This window comes from Carcharodon carcharias, chromosome 30, assembly GCF_017639515.1.
Source record: "Carcharodon carcharias isolate sCarCar2 chromosome 30, sCarCar2.pri, whole genome shotgun sequence".
NCBI lineage: Eukaryota > Metazoa > Chordata > Chondrichthyes > Lamniformes > Lamnidae > Carcharodon > Carcharodon carcharias.
Genome location: NC_054496.1, coordinates 16,004,917 through 16,027,050, shown reverse-complemented (window position 1 = coordinate 16,027,050; position 22,134 = coordinate 16,004,917). Strand labels below are relative to the sequence as shown.

The window sequence follows — 22,134 nt, the reverse complement described above, 5'->3', positions numbered from 1 at the left end:
AGTGCAGACTCAATGGGCCAAATAGCCACCTCCTGCACTGTAAAGATTCTGTGAATTACAATTTACCAGAATTTTTTGATCCTCATATACGATCTTAAATTGAAACTCCAGTCATCTATATTGATACTTTCAATTTCCACCCAATCCCTTCTGGGTAGGGTTCAAATAAATGGTTGCACTAAAGCTCTACTTTACTTACTGGTTATGCCTTCCGCCATTATGTCCGACATCTTGCAGCAGGAGGACAAGATCTTCATGCTCAAATGATCCACAAGCAGCACCTGGGAGAGGTTTAGGCAAAGTTACATTGAATTAATTTTTATACTTTTTGGAAAAGGCATTAAAAACAAGGCTGATATTGTGGAGTTGAAGAAATATTTTTTAAAAAGCAGTGGTTAGGTGATGCCAAATGTGGGTGTTAAACATTTGCTGTTAAATTTAAGTACAAGGGCAATGGGACATGGGTACAAATTGCCAAGGGATAAAATATATATTGGGAAGCAGTTTATAGTGAATAATAATTGGAGTTGTCTTTGTGTGGGGTAGCAATAGAAAATCTCCTATGTTTTCATCTCCAGGATGCTGCCTTAGCCCAAACATTTATCATCTTCATTAAAGGAGTTCTTTCTAAAGTCAGTTTTCAAATGTTTTCAACTAATTTACTTTGACATTCTTTATCCTGCTGGTCTAACTCAACTTTGAAGTGATATTCTGAGGTTACCGTGTCTACATCATTTCATATTTTACATTGATAAATTCCCTCCTCCCACCCGCCCCCACTTAACTCTCATTCTTTCTCTCTGGAATGTACAGCTTCAGCTTCTCCAATTCCTCTTAAACAAGTTACCACCACTTTCAAAAGCTGCATCATCACTAGTTTGTGTGTGAGGAATCACCAGAGTTAGCCTTAAACATCCAAGATCAACGAGAATGAGGGAAGTCATTTGGTCCATCGACTTTCTTCCTCCTGCAGTTTTCAATATATCAGGATTTTTTCCCCTTTCTACACTATGCTGAAGTTGATCACTGTATAAACTGTTTCATGGTAATTTTGCTCTTGGCTAGTTTTGTCCGGCACTTAAAAAGTTCATTAATTTGACTCTTCTTTTCCATTTGGTATTTAATGAATCTCTAGAGTACCCTTATTATCAATCTCACAAGGAGCTAAATTTGAGGTTTTCATGCCCATTCGCATCATTTAATCTCCTGGCACTCGTGTTTAGTGTGGGTGGGTGTATGGATGGGGGTGTAGGGAGTCTTTTGTACTATTTCCTGAGCTTCGAGGTTTCCTTTGCAATCACACTGATCAGAATGCCCTGCCATTTTTGCAGCAATGCCTCAGACATTAAACTCTACTGACTTAGTAGTATAGCTCAGTGTGTTTTGCCTCAGAGTACTGCCTATATGACTGGGCAAACTAAGCACACACTCGTTGGCAGGTCTTTCAGCTCACCTCTCTCATTCAAAGCAATTCACCGAATGAGTGCCTTTCATTCTCTTTCGATGTAATGCCTTGCACTTAACCTGTTTTAACTTACTTGTTTCAATTCTGCCTGCCTGCAATTTTGCGTGATCTTCCTTGGATTCTTGGGATTCCTAACAACAACTCTTCTTGGACAGTCCCTCAGGATCTACTCCGTTCCAATCCTAACTAGTACCTGGGGTGGAATTTTATGCCCCTGTCACAGTGGGGACAGAGCTTTAAAACGCAGCGAGCCATTCCAAAGTCCATTGGTTTTGGCAGGACCGGAAAATTCTGCCAGTGTAAAATTCCGCCCTTGGTTTCCCTCCGCTCTTCTAAGCGACGATTTCTACAGCCATTTTTTTTTTCCAGCCATGGATTCCTTAAGCCTATGCAGCAGCATCTCATCCAGAGTATGATCACAAGATTTTGGAAAGTGCAAGAACCATAAATCATTTAAATATCCTTTATGACACACCATTCCACCTAGTCATTGATTGTAAAAGATTTATCACTGTCCTGACACCCATATGTGCAAGCCAAGAGTGCAGACATTTTATTTAACTTATTCCACTTGCATTTATCAGATTTGAAAGTCACCTTCTTGTAAGATTAATTCAAATTCGTTCTCCAGATGATAAATAAATAGATGGAGTTGACCACAGCTCGCACTCCTCACTTACCACCACCTCCCCACCGGCCCCCCAGTTTGGCACCAAGAACTTTTTGGGTACTTTGCATTTTAAAAGAACAAATTCAGTTATATTTTACATAATTCCAGTAGAAGCGTTGCTGTAATTCAAGCACCAAGTTACTCAAAGGATGACACAGCAAGGTTAGGAAAAGACAACTGCCTATCATCACCCACAAGGTTCAAACAATTCTTGTACCAGCTTCAAAATCTGGCCTTTGAACCACTGGAGAAGCTCAAATACATGAGAAATAAAAAATGCTGCTTGAAGGTAACCATCTCTCTTCCTTCTCTAAGCTAAACTATTCAGATCCAAACAGCTCTCACATACCTTCCATTCTCCCTCCTTCTTCAGATTCTTGATCACTCCAGTTAAAATTTCTGTGAAAGAAGGAAAACTCCAGTTAAGGTTATGAAATATTGAAGTCCTGGGTGAAGGTTTCTTTTCCTGCCTTTACATGGTAATGCATCAAGGACGTGTGTGACATTAAACAAAAGGAAACAAAGCAGGCCCTCGATCAGCTAAAGTCTTCAAGCAAAATATAAATATAACAAGTTACACAAATGACAGATGAGCAGGCAAGAACTACTGACCCAAAAATGCTAAAGGGCAAAAAAAAAATTGCAAGTGAGGTGCACTTAAGTTTCTCTCAGCAGTCTTTATTTAAAACTCAATAATTGGTAAAGTACATTGCTGGGTTTATATAGCCTTTGTATGTACTATAACACATATTGCACAAATGAAGCCTCCCAGGGCCTTCTCTAGCTTCAGTTTAGCGCCATTTTATTCACACATATGTCTATTACATAAAGATTAATTTAATTTCCAGTATTTTACCAACTAAAAAGGGTAATGGAGAAGCAACCATTTCAACTACAGGATCAAGTTAAAGACTCTAGATTTTAAAATGCAATTTCCAAAATACAGGCCACAAGTTTTTCCCTTTTCAGTTCTGACCTAACACGTCTATTGAAATGATTTATGATTACTATCCCTATTCAGCATTTCCACTTGCCATATCAGTTCCATCAAGGCCACTCAGCTCCTGACCTCATTACAGCCTTGGCCCAAACATGAACAAAAGAGCTGAATTCCAGAGGCGGAGTCTCTACCCTTGATATCAAGGCAGCATTTGACCAAGTGTGGTATCAAGAAACCCTGGTAAGACTGAAGTTAATGGGAGTCAGGGTGAAAACTGGTTGGAGTCATACCTAGCACAAAGGAAGATGGTTGTGGTTGTTGGAGGTCAATCACCTCAGTTCCAGGACATCGCTGCATGAGTTCCTCAGGATGGTGTTCTAGGCCCAACCATATCCAATGACCTTCCTACTGCAAGGTCAAAAGTGGGGATATTCACTGATGATATTCACTGATGATTGCACAATGTTCAGCAACATATCCAGCTCCTCAGATACTGAAGAAGTTCCAGCTCAAATGCAGCGAGACCTGGCCAGCATTTACGCTCGAGCTGTGTAGCATGTGACATTTGCACCACACGAGTGCTAGGCACTCACCATCTTCAAAGAGAGAGAATCTAACCATCTCCCTTTACATTCAATGGCATTACTATTGCTGAACCCCCCACTATCAACCACCTGGGATGTTACCATTGACGAGAATCTGAACTGGACCAGCCATTTAAATACTGTGGCTACAAGAGCAGGTCAGAGGCTAGGAATTCTAAGTTAGGTAACTCACCTCCCGAGTTAAAACTCACTCCCCAAAGCCAGTCCACTATCTACAAGACACAAGGAAGAGTGTGGTGGAATACTCTCTACTTATTGGGATAACAGTCAAGAAGCTCAACACTATTCAGGACAAAGCAGCCGATTTGATTGGTGCCCCATTCAACAATCTAAACATTCACTCCCTCTACCACCGAGGTACTGTGGCAGCAGTGTGTACTATATAGCAACTCACCAAGGCTTTTTCGACAGCACCTTTCAAACCCACAACTTCTATCACCTAGAAGAACAAGGGCAGCAGACACATGGGAGCACCACAACCTGCAAGTTCCTCTCCAAGCCACTCATCATCCTGACTTGGAAATATATCGTTGTTCCGTCATTGTTACTGGGTCAAAATCCTGGAAATCCCTCCCTAACAGCACTGTGGGTGCACCTACACCACATGGACTGCAGCGGTTCAAGGCAACAGCTCACCACTATCTACTCAAGATCATCTCAAGAGATGGTGTCTTACCAATGACACCAAAACCTCATGAAAGTTTTTTTAAAGATGTTTTTGGTGATCCAAATTCACACTAATTTGGTGCAAATTTTGAATTTACACAGCAAGCTGTTTGGGAAACAATCCAAACCTGTTATGTTCTTGTGCTTTTAATCTAGGTATTTTTCTTGGGTTCAATGGGGCTAGCTGCTTCCACAAGTGGGCCTTCCATGTGCGTGAATCTGCGTGCACTTTGAGATTAAGCTAGTTGTTCACAATCTTGGTGTTTCATTTAAACCAGAGATAAGCTCCTGACCTCAATCGTGCATCACTAAGAACGCCCTTTCCACCTCCAAAACACCACCCAACTTCGCCTATCTCAGCTCATTTGCCTCCGAAACCATCTTCATGCCTTTGTTACCTCTAGACTCAACTATTCCAACGCACTCCTGATTGATCTTCAGCATTCTACCCTCTAGGCCTGAGTTCAACCAAAAGTCTGTTGCCTGTGATTTAACTAGCATTAACTCCCATTCCCTTATCACCCCCTGTGTTCACTGACCTACGTTGGCTCCCAGTCAAGCAACGTCTTGATTTTAAAATTCTCAGCCTTGTTTTCGGGCTCCTCCATGGCCTCTCTCTCTCTCCCTTCCTCCCTACCTCAGTAATCTCCTCAGGTCCCACAGCCTTCTGAGATGTCTTCACTCATCTAACTCTGCCCATTTCCACATCCCCAATTTTGGTTGCTCCACCATTAGTGGCCATGTCTATAGTTGACTGGACTCTGAAATGCCCTCCCTATGCCTCTTTACATTCCTGCTCCACTTTTCTCATTTGGGATGATCCTTAAAGCCTACCTCCTGAACCAAGCTTTAGTTTATCTGACCCAATGTTATGTGCGGCTTGGTGTCACACTATAATGCTCCTTTGAATTGCCTTGGGACATTTCATTATGTTAAGGATGTTATATAAATAAGACCTGTTCCACACCCAGGTAAATGTGGCAAATAGAGAACGCTGCACAATGTATCTGGCTCACTGGAATATGTCATGTGCTATGTGATCTTGTCTTTGGTAGTTAGAAGGATATATACACAGATTGTGCCTCAAGCCACCAGACCAATTTATTGAACGTTAGCAGAAAATCAAACTGGATTGTTACAGTATTTACAAACTTTAATAATCCTCTTGAAAACAAACACACATCGTTCTTACACTAACTTCTGAAGTAACTCTTTAAAGGTAGTGCTTGACTTCTTGTATGCCAATCATCACAGTGGAAACTTCTGACTTGACATGTATCCGTTTTTGAACCAAAACACCACCCAAAACAAAGCTTTGAGCACTTCTAAAATATCCCAGTGCAGAAAGAACATTAAAATTCCATTTCTCATAGTCAAGGGCAAACCCAAATAACTTGATGCCAATCAGAAGCAGCAAAACCCTACTTAGGAAAGAGGATCAGTAGCTGCCTCCAACTGGAAATTAGCAATGGCATTAAACCATCAACAGCACATGTATGGTGTCATAGGCAGGCTGACTTTCGGCACTTCCATATGGGCCAATGGGTCATTACCATCAATGGCCTGTAAGTACTTTCTTTTAGTCCTTCCCTTAACCTCCTGTGTGAGGAAAAGTCTGAATGCTCTTATCTTGTCTTTAAGCTCTCAACCCTGGATTTATATTGGTAATATAGGGGAAACTAGAAAAGTACATGAGTAAGAATAGAAGGAAATGCAGAGAGGGTTAAAATGATGTAAGGTAGGAGGGGGCTGCTGTGGAGATTTATTGGGCCAGATTTATTCAGCACAGAAACAGGCCATATAATTCTGAGTTTTCAACATACCCTTTCCAAGGATCTGTTACCCTTCCTGCAACAGGGATAGCGTTTTAATACTGACAACAGCCTGTCTCCTTTGCAGCAGTTCAATATTTCAGCAGTTCCATTAAAGGATGATGGTGTCACACTGTTTTAAATACCAGTCAGATAAGAAGTATTGAGATGCAATTATCCATAAAAGTGTTCTGAAAATGCCTCTAACATTTTCAAGCTGTTCAGACAAGAGCAATCTTAGGCAATCACAAACATTCAGAAGTGATTAAGATAATTGTTGCCAGTTTCCACAGAAATGGAACCACCATGCGCTGCAGCAGCAACAATGAACTGAAGATATCACACACCATCAGTAGAATGATCATCAAAAGCACATGTACGCTGAGAATGAGAATGTGTTACACTGGAAACCTAAAAAAAAACTCAATTTATACATGCAACTATTTCAGTTTAATATTCACATCAGGAACCTAGCTGAGTTTTTTTGGCTGAGCATTTTAAGGAAGCATATTCCACAGCAATGTGGTTGACTGTTAAATGCCCCCTGAACAAGGGAAATTAGGGATGGGCAATAAATGCTGGCTAGGCCAGCAACGCCCACATCCCATGAACAAATATTTTTTTTTAAATCCTAACTATAAGTACCAACAAACCTAGGGATTCTGATTTAGGGCTTGCCCACAAATGAAGCCATCCAGGCCCACAAAATTCAAGCAGGACAAACTAGCTGGAAAGAAATAAAAGGCCAGAGTGGCTTGGGTTTCATGGGTTGGGCAGCCTTGGCCTACTTAAACTCACTAGCTCAGCCCCTCATTCATCGTATGTGGGCTATGAGCAGGTAGAGAGAGGTTCCTAGGGATTTTTACCTCACCAGAATCAACATATTGGGGGGGGGTGTATCAGGAATTCAAAAAAGTTGCCCACTCTGGTTTAGTTACTGCCTTTAGTCAGCATGCTTTGCCATTTTACATCAGGCTATTTTATTGCCAACATGAAAACAAAAGCCTCATCAAAATGGAGAGAAAACTGCTTTGGAATTCAACAGGGGTATTTCCATGCAGTGACATAATCGAGGTTTTATAAGGAATTGAAATCCATTCTCCATTGCCTCCCAATCTGCAGCTAAATTTCAGAATTCTCCATCTGCAGCCTATCCTGGACAAAATGTCAGTATCTATCACCCTGCCCCCCCCCCTCCACCCCGCCCCTCACCAACCTCCACCCCGCCCCTCGCCAACCTCCACCCCGCCCCTCGCCAACCTCCATCCCGCCCCTCGCTATCTTTGCAACCACCTCCATTCCCAAGTCTCCGCCTCTCTTCAAATTCTAGTCTGTTGCACATCCTCTCTATTTCAGTTAACACCTGTGGTATAGCCTCACACTTGCCAAAACAGCATTCGTCCTACAAAAAACTTGAGTAGTGCACACCCAGTTATGTGCATGTAGCCACTTCAGGACCTGCTGATGCAGACACATTTTTATTCTTGCAATTTCCTGTGTCATGGGCCAAAGTCCAAGAGGCTACAATACACAAAGACATTAACTGTGCAGAACGGTGGAAGCACACAGCTCTTGTCACTTAGGCTATACTGCTTTAAATTAGCAGTTTGCTCCTTGATTTCTCAGTCGAGTTGAGGCTCCTGCATACTGTAAGGTGCTGGATGTCATTAATAGCCCTAAATAAACTGTACACATTAGAATATGGACTACTATCCTATTTCTTTTGCATCAACATTCCCAAACACATTTCAAATCACCTAGATCCCATTGTTTTTCCCCTTAGTGGAGAGGTTAATAACCAGTGGGCATAGAATTAAAGTAAGGGGCAGGAGGTTTAGAGGGGATTTGAGGATTTTTTTTTCACCCAGAGGGTGGGGATTATCTGGAACTTTCTGCCTGAAAGGATGGTAAAGGCAGGAACCCTCAACATTTAAGAAGTATTTAGACGAACACTTGAAATGCCACAGCATACAGGGCCACGGGCCAAGTGCTGGAAAAATGGAATTAGAGTAGATAGGGGCTTGATGGCTGGCGTGGACACAATGAACCAAATGGCCTCTTTCCGTGCTGTAAAACTCTATGGCTCTGTTTGTGAACTTGTTTATTTTTCCCAAAGCATCAGCCAATTATAGCACCTCTAAATAGCTCGAAGGTGCACAAAATAGGGGTTCAGGTTTAAATCGCAGAGCAGCATTAGTGGATCTCAGCTGCACAGCACTTGGGCAGTTATAACTGGTCACAGCATACTCTGGCAGATTTTATTTCCTCCTTTGCTCCTACCCTTCCCATTTTTGGCTGCTGCTCAGTGATCACTTTTGCAAAGTGCAAGTGTGCTCGTCAGGTGAGACCAGGAGGATTAGGTCTAGTTATAATGTCCTCTACGGTCAAGTATCACACTGACACCCACCACCCAAGTTCACAATAAAGGCGGACTGTTTGGGCAAAGCACTGAAGGCTGGCCAGCCAACGTCCAAGAACTGTATTTCAGCAAGAATCCACTTTCTCAGGGGAATAGAAAAAACCAAAGGAGTCAAAATTTAATCTAACATGGTCAAGTGACAACATGTAACTGAATGCAATGTCAAATTTGCCACAGTATTTGAAAACCACGTAGTCTAACATCAGCGAGGTACCCAAAATAAATATCTAATTAAATGTAACATGCAAAGGGTTAAAGTAAAATCTCACCATGCAGAACGTAAAACACAAAGTCCACAACAGGAATAAAAATTGTGATGACAGGTGGAGGAATTCGGTGGTGTGGTAACAACATGGTTTAGACAAGTTCAGTGAAAAAGAAGTCGAGTTCATTATCAGTCCAGAGTCTTTAAGAAACTTCAGTTATATCAAGGGAACTAATTGGGCTCTGCAATATCCTTAAGCCGGTGTCCTTAATAAAATTATCGACACAAACCAAGTAAACAGAAAAGTAGCTGCAAACCACATTAGATTCACTGCAATTCTATGTTATAACAGACTCAACTGAAGCACAAGCAATAACAGTGGTTCCTTGAACAAGTAACTGATTTCTGAAGCTGGTTATTTCTAATGGGAAGCTTGGATGGCAGCTCTTCTTGTATCCTACCTACATTTAATCTGATGAACAGCGATTCAACTGAAAGAATAGGTAGGATAACAGAAACAATGGCATACTGGGGACAGAAGCAGCCCACTACAATCTGGTCAACACATTTATTGAAAAAGGCTGAACTATAATTTCACTCATTCCCTCTTTATACTTTATTCTTCATCACGTTTAAGTTATGACTGGAGTGTGAAGAGGAAATAGACCATCTGCAGAACACTGACTTTAATAGAAGTTACAAGAAATTGTACCAGACCTATTCAAAGCTCCTGCTTAGCAGCAAAACGATTCTTGACTTTGAATTATAGCCACCCACAACAGTGACCCTGATGACAGAATCCAGTTCTTTCAAACAACAGGATGGGGTATATGGAATAACAAGATAAAATCAGCTATTCAGTTACCAATCATTTGCATGCCCAGATGAAATGTGTTAGGGAGGCAGTCATGAATCATCACAGCAAAACATAACCTTGGCTTCACCTGTGATCCATCAACAGACGTCCCTAAACCTTCACCCCAACCCCAAAATCACCCATCCTGGAGATCACCAGGAGAATAGAGATTGCATATGATACCCTCTTTACACGTCTTTTTCTGGGGCTTCTATGCTGGAGGCAGCACTGGATTTGCAGGTCTGTGGATGGTATGCAGATGAAATGGAAGGGGGCTTCTGCTGCTGTGGCGATGGGATTCCTAAATACAAGGGTGTCCCACAAAGCTACTCTTGGGTTATTCCTGGGACACCCAGTATCCCTTATGACAGACCCCAATCTTATTTTGCAAACTAGTTAGCTAGAAATGTATAAACTCTTGCTATCCATTCTTACAGGTATTTAAAAAGGAAAAGAGTAAGTAGTGTTGGTCCTCTAGAGAGTGACAGTGGGGAGTTAATAGTAAATAATAAGGAAATGGCGGAAGAAATGAACAAATATTTTGCTTCTGTGTTCACTATAGAGGATATAAAAAACATTTCAGTAATTGCTGCAAATCAGGAGGTGAACGGGAAAAAGGAACTTGGTGAAATTGAAATCATTAGGGAAATGGTACTGAGCAAACTGATGGGAGCTGCAGGCTGGCAAGTCTCCGAGTCCCGACAGACTCCATCCTAGGGTCTTTAAGGAGGTGGCTAATGAGGTTGTTGATGCACTGATGTTAATTTTCCAAAATTCGCTAGATGGAAAGGTTCCATCAGATTGGAAAGTAGCAAACATAACTCCTCTATTCAAGAAGGGAGGGAGGCAGCAAACAGGAAACTATAGGCCGGTTAGCTTGACGTCTGTCACGGGGAAGTTATTAGAATCGATCATTAAGGAGGTTATAGCTGGGCATTTAGAAGAGCTCAAGGCAATAGGGAAGAGTCAGCATGGTTTTGTGAAAGGAAAATCATGTTTAACCAATTTATTGGAGTTCTTTGAAGGAGTAACATGTACAGTGGATAAAGGGGAGCCTATAGACATACTGTACTTGGGTTTCCAGAAGGCATTTGATAAGGTGCCACATCAAAGATTATTACAGAAAATAAAAGCGTATGGTATCCTGGGTAACATATTAGCATGGATAAAAGATTGGCTGGCTGACAGAAAGCAGAGAGTATGCATAAATGGGTCTTTTTCTGATTGGCAGGATGTGATAAGTGGAGTCCCTGTACTGGGGCATCAGCTTATTACGATTTACATCAATGACTTAGTTGAGGGGAGTGAAGACATGGTAACTAAATTTGCAGATGACCCAAAGATAGGCAGGAAGAGGACATGAGGAGGTTGCAGATAGATACAGATAGATTGAGAAAGTGAGCAAAGATCTGGCAAATGGAGTTTAATGTGGGAAAATGTGAAGTTGTTCACTTTGGCAGGAAGAACAAAACAGCAGTGTTACTTAAATGGAGAATGGCTGCATAATTCTGAGGTGCAGAGGGATCTAGGTGTAATGAGTCACAAAAAGTTACTATGCAGATACAGCAAGTAATTAAGGTGGCTAATGGGATGCTATATTTTATTATGGGAGGGATTGAACATAAAAGTAAGGATGTTATGCTTCAGTTATACAGGGCATTGGTGAGACTGCACCTCAAATACTGTGTGCAGTTTTGGTCTCCTTATTTAAGGAAGGATGTAAATGCATTGGAGGAGGTTCAAAGGAGGTATACTAGATTGATGCCTGGAATGAGTGGGCTGTCTTATGAGGAAAGGTTGGACAGACTGGGTTTGGAGTTTAGAAGAGTGAGGTGTGATTTGATTGAAGTATGCAAGATCCTGAACGGTCTTCGCAAGGTGGGCATCGAAATGATGTTTCCTCTTGTGGTTGAGTCCAGAACTAGGGGGCACTGTTTAAAATTAGGGGTCGCCCTTTTAGGACAGAGATGAGGAGAATTTTTTTTCTCTCAGAGAGTTGTGCAGCTTTGGAATTCTCTGCCTCAGAAGGTGGTGGAAGTGGGAGTCACTGAATATTTTTAAGGCAGAGGTAGATAGATTATTGTTACGCAAGGGAATCAGAGGTTATCGAAGTTAAATGGGAATGTGGAAATCAAAACAAGATCATCAGCCACGGTCTTATTGACGGGTGGAGCAGGCTCGCAGGGCCAAATGATCTACTCCTGTTCCTATTTCTTATGTTCTAAACTCCAATGGGCTGGATGGGTGTGGAAAACAATAAAAAGCAATGGCTGAGTAACCATTATGAATGTGCTAGCCATACTGGAGAACGTGAAGAGCAGCCCAAAAGTAAGTTTTATAGTTTTCATCTAGTTACTAAGCAAATCTTCAGACATTAGGGCTGTCTTGCAACTGCTCCCTACCAGCAGTTACAAGACAGCCACTCGGCTTTTGTCAAACTTAAGACCAGTTAATTGAGGTTAGATGAGGGGTCCTTCTGATTTAGTGCAGTCACATATACTTTATTTTATTATGCAAACTACAACCAGTAACTTTAGTGCTACTGCACAGAAATAAAGTTATTCTGGTAAAACTGTAGGATACCCAGTTTTTTTTTATAAATGGACCAAAAAATAAAATTCCTTACCCAGATTCTAGATGTTGCAAGACTTTTTGAAAGGACTACCATAAAAAGGGAGGCAAAAAGAAATCACAACCAAGTGAAGAATGGTTGATGCTGATTAGCAGCAACAATATAAATCTGAAAATACTTAAAACTAATATTCTTCCATTTAGCTTACATAACCCAAAAATAAAAAAACCCAACTCCAACCTCGACAATATTAAACCTCATATCCGTCATGGTTATGCTCCTGAGGACATAGGGAGAGGCAAACGAGTGACAGGAATGCACACAATGCAGATCATCTGCATTCAAGAATGCCGGTCTGGGCAAGGTAAGAGTGTGCTTTTTTTTTTAAAAAAAGCACACCTCTCGGCAAAAATATCAATTAAAGCACAGTAATCCTCAAAAATAAAAGCAAAGGACTGCAAATGCTGCAAATGTGAAATAAAAATGAAGTGCTGGAAAAACTCTACAGGTCTGGCAGCATCTGCGGAAAGAGTAACAGGGTTAACGTTTAAGTCCAATGTGACTCATCTTCAGAACTGGTAGTACTTTTTCCTCAAAAGTACTTTGCCGCTTGAAGCTGCTCAGAGTGCTTTAAGCTTACCCTTCTTTGTGATCCAAACACAGGTGTCTCTAAACTCAATCACTTGAAGTGACCATTTCTCCATAAATCGATCACTCCTTACAAACACACAATGCTTATGGGAAAACTCATTAAATTGGAAAATAAAGCTACCCACAAGTGTAAGGAGTATTAAAACTCCCCATGAAACAAAGACCAGTCTAATCGTAACACCGTAACAGATGTTATTCTCTTGCTGCCACATAGAAAAGCTGATCATTACCTCTGCTCAACTTCTAGAACTGCCCCATTTACCCCTCGATCCACCTGTCAACAGTTTACACTGTTTTAAACTGTAGTCGCCAGATGGAGGAGTGAAACATTTCAGGTGAGATTAGGCACAGATGAGCAAAACTTCCTCTGCAGAGCAGAATGTTATGATTTGGGCTCTCTCAACTTGTGCTCACTCTAAGTTTGTAGGCAAATACACATTTCCCATGAACCAAAACTGGTGCACAAGATATTTAGAGTAGGAGAGCATAATAAATCATTTTTACCACTAAGGCTTGAACTGGAAAGCATCTGTAACACCCACCAGCTTTGATCACTTGGACTGCCAAACATCAGACTGCCAGATTAGAAATTACCAATTTATATATTTGGCTATCAAGAATAGAAAAATAGTAGATTTGGTCACACTATAAAACTTCAGCTTGGCCAGTTTTACAAACAATAGAACTTACAAAAACTTCACAGTTCTCTTCAGTCACTTTGGATGAAAAGGTTTACACAAGAGACGAATTCCATGAGGTATTCTTTCTCACTGTTTTTTGGCTCACACAGCTGAACTGGAGCAAGCAGCATATATGCATCCTGCGATACCTCTCCAAAACTAGAATGAAGACACCATGGTCAAAAATGGTTGCACACCATATTGACCAGCAGTAACACCTATTGTCTGTTTTGACCAGGAAATGTTAACTCTGATGGAATGTGGGCTGGTCTGGCTTTTGAGATACCTTCCTCAACTTTCTGCCAAAATCAAATATTTATAAACACATCAAAACAAATCCAGACAGCACAAAAATATTAGAGAAGGAAAAGAATCACACAAGTCAATATGCTTTGATATTGTGCATTCTCTTAACTCATCACTTCAAACTCCTTCTAAAATCAGTAACAGCCCTGTAACAGTCAGCTACATAAACACTATTTTATTCGCCTTTGATTCTCGGAGAACTCGAGCAAGAAAGGACAAAAACTATAATTATATTGACAGCATTTCTCAGTTTAAGTGGGCCTAGTGGGGAAATTTCAAAAGCTATTATACTTCAGTGACATTCATTGTGACAGGATTCTCATATTAAATATTGATTATGGGGTGGTATGAACCTTAAAAGGAAAAAACCCAAAAACAATTTAAAAAGGAGGTAGAACAAAGTTATTTACACAAAAATCAGTTTCATATTTCTTCTCTGCTAGCACATTCATTGCAAAGTAATAAGGGAAAAATGCAAAACATTACCCAATTGCTTGACTAATTACATAATTGACAAGTATGTAGACAGCACTGTTGTATAGAACTGACATAGCCATTTATCTTGCACAGGTGAATGGCACTGGAATGTTTATAGAATCATAAGCAGCTCAAGAACATGTTTCAGGGACTTCATTTACTAGCTTGTCACTCACAATGCCCAGAAGTGAAGAAACAGGAAACAGATTTTTGTGACAAGATTATCATGAAACCATCTCTCCAACTTCCTGAAAATATCCTTTTTCACTGTCCTACAGTTTACATCAATCCTGTCACTGAGATCTGAGTAATGATGGTGAAATTTTCACTAAAAATCCACTTGAAAATTAGTAAGGCTATCTGGACCATTAAGAGTGAAATATTGGCAATGATAGGTCTGTCACTGGTACTGGTAGCAACAATGGGAGTAATCTGGATTGTAACATGGACTGCAGTGGTTCAAGAAGGCAGCTCAGCACCACCTACTCAAGGACAATTAGGGATGGGGCAATAAATGCTGGCCTAGCCAGCAATGCCCACATCCCATGAGTGAATAAAAAAAAGGTGAGAAATTGAGTAGCTCACAACAGCCAAACACAACATTAAAGTACATCAGTTTAAGAGGAATTTTTCCTATAATACATCACAATACAAATATGGTAAAGACACTAAAATGCAAGCTTTGGTCATTTGTTGAAGCATGGAAATCACTAATTCTTTGATGTTGCTAACTGCTATGCAATTGTAATACCACTTATTTGGAGGGTCTTTGATTCCCAGGACTATAACATCTCCTGTTACTCTGCTAGGGCTGTTTTTTCATGATCCTTTTTCCTTCCCTCTGACCATGAGAAATTATCTCCTCTTCTCTGGTGTCCCTGTGCCACGAGTTACTGAAGGATGAGAGGATACCTTGTATTAAGTTAAAATCTTGTCACAAAATCAGTTTTCTTTTTCTACATTTCTTAGCACTGCAAGTGAAAGAGAGTAAACCAAGTCCCTGAAACACAACTGTTCTGATGTTATTACTATGGCAACATCTTCCACGCAAGATAAATGGACACAACAAACTTGCTTTAAAAAAATAACTTGCATTTTTATTGTGCTTTTCATGATCCTAGGGTATCCCAAAGCACTTTGCAGCCAATAAAGTACATTACAAGTGTATTCGCTATTACAATGTGGACAACTTTTCATGTGTAAAATGTTAGATGCTATCCCAAAGAAGGGTATTTCAAAACAGCTAGTCATATTTGGTTATCAGGGGAAACCAGAATAGATTTGATGAGTGGTTGTGGAAGAAAGTGCATTTGGCTCAAATTACCGTAGGAACCAGAGCATAAGGATAAAAGGATCTCTATTGTTAGCGTTTATCTTGACTTAGGCAGGGCTTTTGAAACAGTACAGCACAGCAAGTTGGTTATTAGGTAGAAAAGCAGACATTAGCTGGGCAGTAAACAAAATGCACTTGTAACTAGTTGCAAAGGAGCAGACATTAGCTGTTCATTCAGCTGCACTGAACTGGTAGAAAGTGTTTAGTGATGAAACTGAAGGGTTAGTGCAAGGGCCTTTGCTGTTCAAACTATTTACCAATAACTTTGGAGTTGAGTTAGCACAAAACAGTTCAATGAAAATTGAGAGGTAAAGGGCTCTACAAAATCAGGAGCACATTGATGAAATACAGGGAAATGTAGATAGAATGGGAAGTTGGGCTGTGAAATGACAAATAAAATTCAGTGTTGACAAGTGCACACTAGTGATGAAAAATAAACAGAACTGTTCATCTAAAAGGGATAAAGCACAGGAAAAATGTTTCAAAGTATTGGTGAACAGTGTTTCAAAACCATGAATATTGACAAATAAGACAAACAGGAAAAAGTTGTTCAGCTCATAGAATACAGCAGACGAATCACAGAACATGGCACTAAACCTATAAGGGGTTTTGGCTCTCCCCCATTGGAGCAATGTGTTCACTTTTGGTTATATTACAGGAAGGACTTCATGATACTAGATACTCACCTGATACCTGAGAGTTACTCCCTAGTAACCAAGTTCTCAAAGCCCCTTTTGGCTTTGGCCGCCATTCCTGGACTAACTGCAGCCACCATTAACAAACAATTTCTCCACAGCTGCCAAAGGAACTGAAGAACTTGAGTGGGATTAGATCAGGAACAACTCGAAGTATTGAAATCGGTGTGGACTGAACTGCTCCTAAAGTGTTTTTCTGCCTAACATTCAGTAGGCTGTGATGCTGGAATCAATCGGGTTGCTAATTTACATTTCAAAGTCCGATAATAATTTAGATACTGATGTCCATATCTTCCAAAAAGAGTTATTTGATGCCCTTTGTGAATCTCTACAGTTAGCTGATCAAAAATTTTAAACTGAACAAAATCAGCACAATTACGCATTACATAAAAATAGGGGAAAGAGAAAACTGGTAAAACTGAAAGAAAGGGTGTGCATAGGTAAAGTGCTTAAAATTTATCAAAATTGCATTGCAGGTCTTTGATTTAGTGCATTAGGATCCATATTAATTAAAATACTAAAGCTTCAGAAACTTTATTGCTAAATTAGTCTCTTGGTATCACAGCATGCAAAGTAGAAATTAAACAAATGAGCTGGCCCAGTTAGTTTCACTGAACCTGCCGAGTGTTGGAGGCTGCAATTATACCGCACTATCCACCCAAGTACAACAATGGCAAAGCACGATGGAAAGGTCCCATTATATTGTGGTTGCCTGTAGCTGTGAATCATGCCCTAACTGCCAGGTGGCAACTTTACAGGTATTTAACTCTACAAGCTCCACTCTCTGACCTGCAATGTTTTGATTTTTCGGTCGCGTCAGGAGGGCTTTCTGATTCCTTAAAATATTAAAGGGTAATCTGGAATAAATTTATAACATTCCACAAGAGATCTTTAACTGTCTGAGCACTTGTTTAACATATTCCACATATGACCAAGTGGTGCAGGGCGACCTCCCTCAGATATTGTATATTTCTTCACTTTAGTGCATTCAAAACCAAACATGGAATTCTCCTGCCACTTTCACTTCAAGAGTGCTTTGAATAATGTGAAGTATAGGCCAATACATCTTGTTTGAACTATTCACTTTATTCACAGTGCTGTTAAAGAGGGAGAGAAGCAAATTACAATTCTTTGGGCACCTCGTTAACCACATCTCCAACTTGATTGCTTAAAAGCATTTCCCTCCTTGCCGGAATACAGAACTGATTGTGGCACTGGTGCTGTGACTCCTACCTGGAATTCACGAACGGAGAACACATCTCAGAGTATGGCACAAAATGGTGGACAAAGAGTGCAGGGCAAGCAGAAAGGAAAAAGAAAGAGAAGGGAAGAAGAAAAAGCATGAACAAAGAACAGGATCTTAAGGATACTTTAGAAGGCAGGTAAATGAGGTTGATGGCAATAAAGATCCTGGGCAAGGGAATTCCAGAGTGTAGGGGATAATTGCTGAAAAAAAATTCACAATTCCCACAGTAGAAGGCACATAGAATATACATGTTGCACACATGAAAATGTAAGAACACACTGGTTCGTTCTTTTAAACTCATTTAACTAGCTTTGCATCATTTTTTTTATTCATTCACTGGCTGGGCCAGCATTTATTACCCATCCCTAGATGCCCTTGAGAAGGTAGTGATAAGCTGCATTCTTGAACCGCTGCAGAACATGTGGTGTAGGTACACCCACAGTGCTGTTAGGAAGGGAGTTACAGGATTTTTGTCCTAGATTCTACTCTCAAATGAACTTGTATGAAACCATCCTAACTTCCAGCTTGTGGAGTTGAGCCAATTTTAAGAAAAAATTAAGGCAGAGTCAATTTAGAAATTAAATACAAATGCCAGAGGAATATTAAGTTCTTCCACTGCAAGTACCTCAAAAAGATATGGAACAACAGATCAGGTGGCATGTCATAAACTGATTCAAAATGACGGTAATAAGTAAGCTGCCTTTACAGCAAAATGGGACATAAGGATAATTCAAGCCTTAAACTAATATTCTAACTTTAACCGAACGCAGCACAAAAATTTCACCAATACAGATACAGAAAACCATTTCAAAAGACTCCATGTGAAAACATTACACATTTTGTGCACTGAATACTATTACCAAACTTCCATTACCAGTTAGAAACAACTAGGCTTTACCAAAAAAGCCAACTCACGCAACAAAAAAACAAGAATCTTTTGATCTGTGAGCTGGGTAACAGCTTGGAAAAAACCAGAGCCACGCATACACTGGGTGCTATTCTTCACTAAATTTACATCAGGAGGACATCTTATTCTTTCCACCCTGCTCCCCCCAAAAGGCTAATACCTCCTTCCCCTCTTGAGAATCAGAATGTTATTAAAAACTAAAATATAAAAGCTGTATTTCACAAGTTCCGCCAGGCAGGAAACTTCCTGAGCGACATTAACCCAACAGCTCTTGACAGATAAACAATTAAAGAATTTTAGCAGGAACCACACTGGACAGCAGCTCCAACACCTTCCTCTTTTTAAAAAAAAACTTTTAAAAAAAACCTATTAAGCCTCAAACCCTGTTTGTATTTATTTATATGTTATGTATATAAATTAATAATTTGCAAATAACAGAACTCCAGCTCCAAAAACCACACCCCAGAGTTTATTTTTTTAAAGCTCCCCTACTCAGCCAGTCCCAACCCTCTGCAGCAGGTCGTGTCACAGGAAGCCCGGTTTGATCGACAGCCCCAGCAGCCAATCAAGAAAGGAGAGCAGAAGGTGTGACAGGAGGGCGAACCAATCGGCGACGAGAAGGAGAGCGCGGGCGGGGCCTCGCCGCCTCCCCATCCCCATCCCCATCTGCCCGGGCGGCGGCGGGGAGCAGTCGGAAGGATCGCTGTCAATTTGATCTTAAACGTGTTATTATGGTTCGCACGTTCCCCGGAGCCGGAAGGAAAATTTTTCGAGCTCGCTCTGATCCGGGTTGGGGAAGGTTTGGGCGGGAGGGGGATGGGAAAGGGAGGACGAACGCCAGCGAAAATGGACTTACTTTCCCCTACGACTGCCTTCAACCCAATCGGCGCCATCTTGACTTTTCCGCCTCTCGCGATAGAGGTGCGTCGCTTCCCTTTGTGACGTCATTGCGGATGACGTCACCGCCAATTTCTGGGTGACCTCATTGCCCAACTATCGAATGACGTCATCCATTCCTGTTCGGTTCACTGTGGCCTGTTATTGCCCCCTCTCACATCTTCCTCAATTGGAATGGGCCTTCAAATACCCTGAACATGCCACACAGTGGCTGCATGGTGGGGAAAACTATTAGGGCATGCGCGGTCAATGATATTTTGCAGTGCAGTCATTAGTTGAAGGTAAGTATGGGTAGCCGGCTTAAGCACAGCAAGATCTCACAAGCACAGCCTCATTCTAGGGCTGCCAAGCAGATTCCTTAGATAATATCACCACCTTCAACACCTCTTTGTCCTTTTGTCTATGACATCTTTTGGTTATCTCCACCTATCACTGGCCCTCAATCCAGCTTTACTTGTCCCCCCCCCCCCACCTCCCCCCCTTAAACCAGCTTATATTTCACCTCTCTTCTATTTTTCCTTAGTTCTGTTGAAGAGTCATACGGACTCGAAACGTTAAATGTGTCCCTCTCCGCAGATGTTACCAGACCTGCTGAGTTTTTCCAGATATTTTTGTTTTTGTAGTGATTTAATGTATCCCTGGAGGTTTCATCACATGACTTGTACCCACACTCTTGCCACTGGTCGGCCAGCACATCCATCCTTGTGATGCACTGCCCTGCTACACCAATAGAAACAATAATTAGAGCCAAAATTAATATTCACATGGACAAATGCAAGTTGATTAAGGAAAGCCAGATTACTTAGGCACTCATGCTCAATGATAGTTTACGGCATGGTCACTAGTTGCCGGTGAGTATGGGCAGCCAGTTTAAGCACAGCAAGATCCCATGAACATGTCCTCATTTCTCCCTATTTCTCTAATCTGCCCCCCAGCAAGGAGAATGAAGTATAAAAGAATGGAAGTCTTGCTACAACTGCACAGTTTATTGATAAGATCACATCGGTTAGGGTTGCCAACCCTCCAGGACTGGCCAGGAGTCTCCCAGGAATTGAAGATCAAACTCCAGGACGCTGCTGTGTGCAACCCTGGAGAAAAATCATCAGAACATTAAAAAATATTGTTCTTTTTGTAATTTTTAAAGGCATTTTTCTTTATGCAGATATAAAAAATTGAAAATGGGAGAAAAGGGCTGTTTCACTGATCAGGTTGGACCTGTACTGACTGAAGTTTAGAAGAATAAGAGGTGTTCATATTGAGACATGTAAGAATCTAAGGGCACTTGTTAGGGTGGATCCTGAGAGGATGTTTCCCTGTCTGGGGGAATCTGGAACCACGAGTCACAGTTTAAACATAAGGGGCCTCCCATTTAAGACAGAGATGAGGAGGAATTTCTTCTCTCAGTGAGTCATTGTTTGTAATTCTCTAGATCACTGGAGGCTGGGTCATTGAATATATTCAAGGCTAAGTAAGGCAGAATTTTGATCTCCAAGGGAGTCCAGTGATATGGGAAAAACAGGCAGGAAAGTGAAGTTATGGCCACACACAGACCAGCCATGATATGACAGAATGGCGGAGCAGGCTCAAGGGGCCAAATGGCCTACTCCTGCCCCTATTTCTTAGGTTCTTAAATTACAACCTTGATCATTGCACTCTGCCAATTCTGGCCTCTTGAGCATGCCTGATTTTAATTGCTGCACCATTGATGACCATGACTTAGCTGCCTGGGCCCTAGGATCTGGACTCCCTCTCTGTCTGTCTATCTTTCTTTCTTCCTTTGAGGAGCTCCTTAAAACCCAACTCTTTGACTAAGTTTTTGGCTGTCTGCCCTAATATTGCCACATGTGGCGCAATGTTTATTTTTTCTTGATGAGGCACCTATGAAGCACCTTGGGATGGTTTCTTATGTTAAAGGTGCTTTATGAATATAGGTTGTTGTTGTCATTAAACCCATTCTTGATCTTACACAGAGTTCGCTGTTGACTTTTTTTTTGCAAAAATATACTTTATTCATAAATCTTCAAAAACATTTGGAACCATTTCAAAATCACCATTACAAAAATACAATCAGGTTCAACTTTTACAACATGAATCACAAGGTGTATCAGTACAAACAATGAATATTACAATCATTGGCAGACATTCATTTTAAGCTGTACAGCCTGAGGGGCTCTTTACAGTTCCCAGCCCCCCCAGTGCACTGTGACAGAAGGGTCTTAGACAGCGACCCTTCCCCATTGCGCCTTTGTGGTGGCTGCCCCAAGCTTAACTGTGTCCCTCAGCACGTAGTCCTGGACCTTGGAATGTGCCAGTCTGCAACACTTGGTCGGGGACAACTCTTTGCGCTGGAAAACCAACAGGTTTCGGGCAGACCAAAGAGCGTCTTTCACCGAGTTGATGATCCTCCAGCTGCAATTGATGTTTGTCTCGGTGTGTGTCCCTGGGAACAGCCCATAGAGCACAGAGTCCTCTGTCACAGAACTGCTCGGGATGAACCTCAACAGAAACCACTGCATCTCTCTCCAGACCTTCTTCGCAAAGACACAATCTACAAGGAGGTGAACAACAGTCTCTTCCCCACCACAGCCACCTCGAGGGCAACTTGCAGAGGGGGTGAGACTCCTGGCGTGTAGGAAGGATCTGATGGGGAGGGCCTTTCTCACCACCAGCCGAGCTACGTCTTGGTGCTTGTTGGAAAGTTCTGGTGATGAGGCATTCTGCCAAATGACTTTG

General features: G+C 41.3%; 1 protein-coding gene across 3 annotated transcripts in view; it reads right to left on the bottom strand.

The window, feature by feature from the left end:
• stxbp2 (syntaxin binding protein 2) overlaps positions 1-19,441 on the bottom strand; it is a 55,997-nt gene extending 36,556 nt beyond the window's left edge. The window contains exons 1-3 of one of the 3 annotated variants that reach the window (XM_041177087.1): positions 19,361-19,441; positions 2,485-2,534; positions 200-281 (exon numbers count right to left, since the gene is read on the bottom strand). In XM_041177087.1, the coding sequence (XP_041033021.1) occupies positions 200-281; positions 2,485-2,534; positions 19,361-19,397 (169 nt within the window). In that variant the 5' untranslated portion in view covers positions 19,398-19,441. Of the gene's footprint in view, positions 1-199; positions 282-2,484; positions 2,535-6,169; positions 6,189-15,074; positions 15,210-19,360 lie in introns of those variants that run through there. The other 2 variants (XM_041177088.1, XM_041177089.1) reach the window with 2 other exon arrangements.
• Positions 19,442-22,134: the final 2,693 nt, after the last annotated feature.